Below are 8,768 nucleotides of genomic sequence, written 5' to 3'. Positions count from 1 at the left end.
AAAAGATTTTTAAAATGATTTTTCAAATAATTTTGAAATTAAGTTTTAAAATATTTTTAAAATGTTTTTTAAAAGATTTTTCAAATAATTTTGAAATTAAGTTTTAAAAGATTTTTAAAATGATTTTTCAAAGATTTTTCAAATAATTTAAATTAAGTTTTAAAAGATTTTTAAAATGTTTTTTAGAAGATTTTTCAAATAATTTTGAAATTAAGTTTTAAAAGATTTTTAAAATGATTTTTCAAAGATTTTTCAAATAATTTTGAAATTAAGTTTTAAAATATTTTTTTTAAAGATTAAGTTTTAAAAGATTTTTAAAATGTTTTTTTTAAAGATTAAGTTTTAAAAGATTTTTAAAATGATTTTTAAAAGATTTTTCAAATAATTTTGAAATTAAGTTTTAAAAGATTTTTAAAATGTTTTTTAAAAGATTTTTCAAATAATTTTGAAATTAAGTTTTAAAAGATTTTTAAAATATATTTTAAAAAAATTTCAAATAATTTTGAAATTAAGTTTTAAAAAATTTTTAAAATGATTTTTCAAAGATTTTTAAAATAAAGGTTGATTGAGTTTAGTTGATTTTAATTAAATTTGCTTAAATTTTGAACAATTTAAGCTTATTTGAACCTAGATCTATCTCACCCGATGCTAAATTATTAATCAGGTAATCTTAAGTAATTTTGTGAGATGGTTATCTTTAATTTAGGTTATTTCTAAGGATTCATTTACATTTGAGTTAAATTTAGGTTTCCCAATTAGTCAATTAAATATGTCTTTCCATGATTGGGCGAGGCTCTAGACCTTCTTGGGTATGAGATCATCCACCCCTTCCTAGACATAATCGCTCAAAGAAATATATATTTAATTTTCTTTTTGAAACTCCTAGATTTAACTAGCAAGTGTAAATTACGCCTAGATCCTTAAGCTATCCTAGTCTAACCATGTATATTGCAAGGAAAATAAATAAACAAGCATCAATCAGTTCTATCTATTGGTAAAAATGGTCTTTCTATTGGCTCCCCCTGGATCATAGCCTCGATATGGTCTATCAAGGTAATGGATCTGATCCTTGGGGACCCAATATTGTCCAAGTCTAACTTGACTTGGGGACTCATGCTTGAATTATGTTTCTATTATTTCTATTTACTAACAACAGATATGATTTATACTTTGTTTTGGTCTTAAATCCAAGTTCGAATTTGTTGTAAATGACTCACTGTTTTCCAAGAATCAGATCCAGATTCTTGGAACCCAAGGTGAACCGTTCCAACGTGTCCTTGAGTTCTTTAATTTGAGTTTTCAAATTGGAATTTTCTTCCTCAAGTTGTTGGACTTGAGTTGAACTTCTAATTTGAACTAGCTCAATTAAAGAACTCGAGTCAGTCGCTTCCTTAAGGGCTATTATCTCCTTTTGGAGCGACTTGACCCGGATATTGGACTTAGCCAATTTCTTTAGCAAGTAAGGTACTAGGTTTTGTAAATTTTCTAGATTATCTATATTAATACCAGAAATTACAGAGCTTACAGTGGGTTTTGGTCCTTCGGAAACGGATGCGGATCCGTGGTTTCGCTCGGACTCGGTGTCTGACTCACTCTCGATCTCGGATTTGGACTCGGTCTCGGTTTCGACAATATTTGCTTGTATCGGTAGAGCTAGGAAGCTTGTTTGTTCAAGCTCTTCATCAGAATCGTCGGAGGAGGACTCATCCCACGTCGCCTGCAACACCTTCTTCTTTCTAGCTTCCTTAGTCTTGATTGTACCTGCAACTAACACAACACCTTCCTCGGCCAGAGTAGTATTAGTCTATTCAAATGATTTATCTATTAAATTGTGCTTACTTACTTTCGCATTGGAGTTATCTTCATGTAGCTCAATCAGTTTTTCCCATAACTCTTTTGTACTTGCGAAGGGGCCGATGCGGTTTAGTTCTTCATTGGTTAGGCCGCATTGTAGCATGCAGGTTGCTTTGGCATCGGCTTCAACTTTTTCCATTGTGCTAGAATCTCAGTTGATGCATGAGATAAGTTTTCCGGTGCTGTCACGTGGAAGCTCGAGTTCGGTCTGGATAATGATCCACATCTCGACTTGCGTCTTGAGGTGATATTCCATCCGGTTCTTCCAATATCCAAAGTCCTCGCCAGAAAAGAGTGGCGGGCGGACTGTGCAAAATCCTTCTTGGAATGTCATTTAAGATCTAGCACACAAATAAACAAAAAAACTTGTCCTAGGACTTAATCCTAGATTAGTAGTGCGAGAAAAGGATAAAAATAGGAATTCACGAATTTTGGAAAAAAAATAATAATAAAATATTATTAATAAATTTTTAAAAAAATATTATTTCAAATTTTGCTAAATTCAATATTTTATCAAACTAATGAGTGGTGAAGAGATGAGAATGCATTTTTCAAAAATAATTTTGGAGGGAAAAAATGAAAGGCGTAAGGTTTTATTTTTACCCTATGAGAAAGCGACGAAAAAAAATGCTCAAACGGTAGTTGTACCAATTCAGAGCAACCCCACTCTGATACCAATTGTTGGATCAAAAAGCGCTAGAGGGGGGGGGGGGGTGAATAGCGCTCGTGGCTATTTCGTTCGATTTAAAACAGAGTCGAAAATACGCAGCGGAATTAAGTAAAGAAAAGAGCACACACAAACACAAGTAGTTACTTGGTTCGGAGCCTGTATCGACTCCTACTCCAATGTCCACGCTCATTGAGCGTTTACGTTGGGCAACAACTATAATCTCGTAAAGATAGTTACAAATTTCAAGTACAATTAATAATGAAATATACCAACGACAAGATTAATAGTAGATTCTGAGCTCTGGGGTCGTCGACGTCAAGTTACAGCTTCGTCGGAATTTCTCGCTGGCAGCTGGTTGCGTAAGGATTGCTTTTCTTGTGTTATATCAAGCTGCTGCTCGAGTCCCTCTTTTAAACAGTGCTGGAGCCGCCTCCAAGCATGTCCGAGGCGCCTCCAGGCCGCCGAGTCGCACACGTGGATCAGCTCTGATCTGGTCACGCCTTATCCCATTGAAGGCGCCTCCAAGCTGCTCCAAGGCGCCTCCAACGCCTGGTCCAAGGCGCCTCCAACTTCCTCTGAGGCGCCTCCAGCTCCTCTAGACAGCTAGCTTCGGCTTCCACTCGAGGCGCCTCCAAGCCCCATGGAGGCGCCTCGGACACTGTTCATCCGAGGTCAAATGTGCTCCTTTGTTCTTGCAAAATGTGTTAGTCCCAAACACAAACCCTGCAAAACAAAGTTAGCACAGAAATATGATAAATGATATCGACAGTCATTGGACTGTCCGGGTCTGACTTCGGATTTCCAACCGGAAACCCTAGGTCGACCCGACGCCTACTGTTCCCTCTACGGGGAACGCGTCCTCACCTACTCCACTCAGGAGATTTACTTGTTGCCAGTGCGATCCTCCAGATCGACTGGGCTTTTACTCAGCGTTCGAAGCTTCCAGACTTCCTGCTAGACTTCCGCTTCCCGGCTGGTCCAGTCTTCCACTTGGTTCGCGACATCAGAACTTTCCACCTAGGGTTACCCCCTCTAGGACTTTTGCCTGAAGCTCTCGACCCGCCAAGACTTTCCACATAGGGTTACCACCCCCTATGATCTAGGGTTACCACCTCCTAGGGTTTTCCACCTGCCTAACCGCAGGTAGGACTTTTGCCTAAGTACACTTAGGACTTTTCTGCAAACTTGTTCAACATATTAGAAACCAAAACACCTTAACTTTGAACCCTTTGACATAATCAAAACATATGTTCGATCGTCGGATGCTTCCCGCACCAACATAATAGTCATACTAATAGCCTCATGAGAAAGTATATGACACTCATATAACGATCCATGATACTTTCTCATGGCGGGTCATTCAGTATACATTCTCCAATGCATACCCATATATCAACTTGATATCTCCATATCCATGACTTGTGAGATCAAGTCATCGAGTTGACCTACATATTAATCTCGTCGCATTAACATTGTCCCTGAATGTTAATACTTGACTAGGAATGATTAAGAGTAGTGTTCCCTATATCATCTCACTATCGATTCAACCAATCGATTGATATAAGTAAGAACCTTCTACTCAAGGACGCTATTATACTTAGTTATTTGCCACCAATACAAGTAAGCATAATAACCATAAACAAATGCCTTTATATATACATAAGAATATGATACAACGAGTTCATACAACAATCATAAAATGATTTGCTCTAGGGCTCTAACTAACAATTTCTCGGGTTGGAGGCGCCTTCAATGGCTATGGAAGGCGCCTTCCAAGCTCTTTTTAAGGATGCTCGCCCAAAGCTTCAAACACAACACTCATATGAGCTTCTACGCATCCAAATGGTTTTCCGACTGCTCCATGCTCCTGTTGCGACTCTGCTGCGAAGTTGTTGCACCGGACTACTGCTCCGAGGATTTTCAATCGCAATCGGCAGACTGACACACGAGCTCTCTCACATCTATGTGTTGGTAATGGAATTATTTTCTTGTACTTAATTATTGCAAAAGAACAAGTGCAGTGTGTTACACTTGTTCTAACTTTCTTTGTACTCGATTTTCTCTTCCAGAGGTATCAGAAGAGGTATTTTAGTGGATTATCCATCGATAGGTCCGTGGGACCTGTGTATTGGAGTAGGAGTCACCGAAGATTTCGAACCAAGAAATTGACTGTGTTTTCTTGTGTTCTCTTTTGTACTTAATTTTTCCACTGTGTGTACTTTTGATTTCAAAACCGAAAAGATGAATTTTCAAAATCACGTGATTCACCCCCCCTCCCTCTCACGTGTAACTCGATCCAACAATAACGATTGTTTTTAGTGTCCCCTTGGAGTAGAATAGTTCTTATCGCAAGATCCTTTACAAGACAATGATGGAGATGAAATTAAAAAAAAAAACACACATTATTATCAAGAGCAAATTGACTCATGGAAAGTAAAGTTTTAGTGATAGAAGGAACATGAAGAGTGTTGCGCATGTGAAAAGTACAACCACATGAATGAAAGGATGTGTTTCCAATGTGAGCAATTTGCAACCTGAGCCATTGCCTATTTATACCACGTCAGGTCCATGATAAGGCGAAGCGTCTGCAAGAATATCATACTTCGATATAACATGCTGAGTTGCTCCAGAATCCGGATGTCATCCTGGGGTTTCATGAACCGATTGATGACGTTGCATTAGGAGGGATAAAGAGTAAGAATGCTCCAGAATTAGATGATTAAGTACTAGATTATCAAGATGAGGGAGACGGTCAATTTAATGGTACAGGTCTTCCTCAAAAATTTAAATAATATCTTTTATAATAATTTTAAGTATAATGATTATAGTTAAAGCAAATTTGACAGCGTCCTCGACCTCGGTCTTTGAAACCTCCAATCTGATTTTAATGACCATGTTGGGGAGGAGATTGATTATGTTGATAAGGTTGTGGAGCTTTGCTAATCATGTGTGCCGATAAAGATATAGAATCTGACATCCTTTGATATTGTATTTATAAAAGTCTTTCATGAGAGGATAACATACCATGAAGAGTTTCGAGTGATACTTGATCCATATGAGTTGTCACACTAGAAATAAAGCTATTATATTGAGGACCCAAATCTGTAAGAACATGCATTAATAGTTTTGGATCAGAGACCAGATGTCCAATTGCAATTAGGTTGTTGACAATGGTCTTGACTGATTACATATAGTCACTTATAGAGGCATCTCCTCATTGCACAGACTATAATTGTAGATGAAGTTGAAAAACCCGTGCTTGAGAGTGGGATGTAAAAGAATGATTAAGAACTTCCCAAACCTGACGAGAAATATTAAGGCCAACGAGCATTGGAAGTATATGCTCAGTAATTGATGAGATTAATCAAGACAAGACTAATTGATCTTTCTTAAAGTAAATAGCATAAGATGGGTCATGAGGATAAAGTACCATCAACATCATCAAATAAGTCATGAACACAAAATAAAGAGACCCCACAGGTCATCCGAGTTGGCATGCGGTGGGATGCTTGCCACATGAGGTCGCGGGGTCGAAACTCAGGGTAGTCAGGGCGTAAATCCCCGGTCCCTGTATAACTCACCCCACCTGTCACATGCTCACTCAGGATGCTATGATTTACCTCCCTCATGATGACCTTGGGATGATATAGGGATATCAGTAGAATCAATTGATCCAAGTTTTTTTTCTCAATTTTTATTTTTTTTTCTACTGCTTTTTTTCTGCACGTTTTTTGCTCGTTTTCCCCCTTTCTTTGTTTTTATTTTACTTTTTTTTTACTCGTTTTTTTCCCTTTCTCTGTTGTTTTTTTTTTTTTTTTTTTTTTTTTTTTTTTTTTTTTTTTTTTTTTTTTTTTTTTGCTTTTTTTCTATAACAGAAAACGGAGGAAAAAAAATCAAACACAAAAATAAAATGAATAAATAACAATTTTAACTTATTATGATTCAGTGATGTTATCAAAATTATTATCGTCAATGAAAAAACAGGTTATTGATGGAAGAAGAAGAAAAATTGCTGTTATGGAAGTTATCGTTGCCGAAGTTATCGTACTGTAAAAGTTTTTGGTAGTTATCGTAATAAAAATTTGAAAGAGGAAAATTTAAAAAAAGAGAAGATTATTTTAATATCAAGTTAAAATTAATAGACGAAGAAAAGTAATAAAATAGAGAATAATTTTTTTGATTGATATTTGTTAAAAATTTTATTTATATAAATTATATAAATAATAATGAAAAGATCAAATATATATGATATACAATTTATAAATATAATAAATTTAAAAATATTATTTTTATTATTTAATCCATGTGGATGTTAATTACGATGTCGATAATATTTACTGATTTAAATAAAAAATACTTGAACGTTGTTCAGATCTATTTATATCCTTCAGCGGGCGCACTCTAGGAATTAAAAATCCAATCTTCATGGGGACTAATCGACATTAGTAAGTGGTAAGTAGTAGGTAAGCGCGTCGAGCCAGATGTCGGAAAATAAGCCTCTCATAGTGCATTGTGGCCCATTCTCGATCGGCTCTTCCATAATGAAAGCATTCTCCTAGTCTGAGAAGTCAGAATCCAATTATAGCCTTTCCCAAATTCCAATTCTTCTTGTAGTATTTATCATTTCAAGCCATCTACGTGCCCAATCAGTCTCTGCATATCACTTCGTCAGCTAGCAGGGTAATTAAAGTATAAAGACGATAAGGATGCATGTGCCAGAAGATAACACGTAACGAACAAGTTGCACGATGGACGGATTGGATTCTGATGGAAGTCAATTGAGGAACATCAGACAGCTATTTACTTTGCCTTTTCACTTTGACATTGCGAGTCCGAGTTTCACACCACTTTAGATGAATTCACACTGCTGGAATCTACGTCCAGTTGGTGACTAGTTAGCCATGAAAGGAATGGATGCCCTATAAATACCCCTCCTTCCTTCCCCTGCTTCATCACCACACCAGCTCGTGCTTCCTTAACATAGCTAGTAGTGTGCAGCTGAAATGGCTAATAGAGCTCGCGTTAAGCTTTGGGCTGTTGCCTTCATCGCCCTTGTGAGCTTCCAGCTTGCGTTGGCAGCTAGATCGCTCACCGGGGCTGCCGCAGGAGGCGGCGGTGGAGGTGGAGGAGGTGGAGGAGGAGGAGGAGGAGGACGTGGAGGATCTGACCGTGGGTCCGGATATGGATCCGGCTCCGGCTCTGGATATGGTGAGGGTGTCGGTGGCGGGAGCGCTGGAGGGTACGGTAGAGGAGGAGGCGGAGGCGGTGGCGGAGGAGAAGGAGGCGGCGATGGCTCTGGCTCCGGGTCCGGCAGCGGTTATGGATCGGGATACGGTGAGGGCGCTGGAGGAGGAAACGCCGGAGGGTATGGGAAAGGCGGCGGCGGCGGCGGCGGCGGGGGAGAAGGGGGAGGTGTAGGCTCCGGCTCTGGTTACGGACGAGGATCTGGATCGGGTTACGGTGAGGGCGGCGGGGCTGGAAATGCGGGAGGATATGGGAAAGGCGGCGGCGGCGGCGGCGGTGGGGGAGAGGGGGGAGGTGTAGGCTCCGGCTCTGGTTACGGGCGAGGGTCTGGATCTGGTTACGGTGAGGGTGGTGGGGCTGGTAATGCGGGAGGATATGGGAAAGGCGGCGGTGGCGGAGGTGGCGGTGGAGGAGGAGAGGGCGGCGGTGATGGGTCGGGATACGGATCCGGGCAGGGGCATGGATCCGGATATGGCTCCGGCGCGGGTGGTGCACAGGGCAGTGGATACGGGCATGGAGGAGGCGGTGGAGGCGGCGGCGGTATGGGATCGGGTGGCGGCACTGGCTCTGGCTACGGGTCTGGGTATGGTTCTGGATACGGCGGCGGCGGCGGCAACGGCAACAATTAGATTTAATTAGATTATATAAGAACTCACCAGCTCTATTAATGTGTAGCATGATATGATATGATGTGATGAAGTATTAGTGTAACACCGTTCTAAATAATGAATAAATGCAATCGCGTTTATAATATATTTTATAAATGTTGTTTATTTATAAATAAGCAATCAAGTGTCACTCGAATCGAATCGTTCGAGTTGCTTTTTCTCCGTGATGAGTTTTCATCGTGGTGAAAATCTTAAAATTTAATTAATATCAATTTAGTTATTTCATGTTCCATCCTAAATAAAAGGTCATTGAAGTTTTATTTACGTCTTTTTAGTTTCCTGAATATTAGAAATCTTTTCATTTTAATTTCTCATGTATTATTATCTATCCA

The 8,768-nt window shown here is 39.2% G+C and overlaps 1 protein-coding gene across 1 annotated transcript; it reads left to right on the top strand.

Annotated features, from left to right (window-relative positions):
- The first annotated feature begins 7,527 nt into the window (after positions 1-7,527).
- Positions 7,528-8,397, top strand: LOC122050799 (glycine-rich cell wall structural protein 2-like). The gene has a single exon (XM_042611675.1). It carries the CDS (start codon positions 7,528-7,530, stop codon positions 8,395-8,397), a length of 870 nt encoding a protein of 289 aa, XP_042467609.1.
- The last annotated feature ends 371 nt before the right edge of the window (positions 8,398-8,768 follow it).

The sequence above is a fragment of the Zingiber officinale genome, chromosome 3A (genome assembly GCF_018446385.1).
Source record: "Zingiber officinale cultivar Zhangliang chromosome 3A, Zo_v1.1, whole genome shotgun sequence".
NCBI classification, from domain to species: Eukaryota; Viridiplantae; Streptophyta; class Magnoliopsida; order Zingiberales; family Zingiberaceae; genus Zingiber; species Zingiber officinale.
Note: the sequence above shows the minus strand (reverse complement) of the source record. Positions and strands in the feature narration are given on the sequence as shown.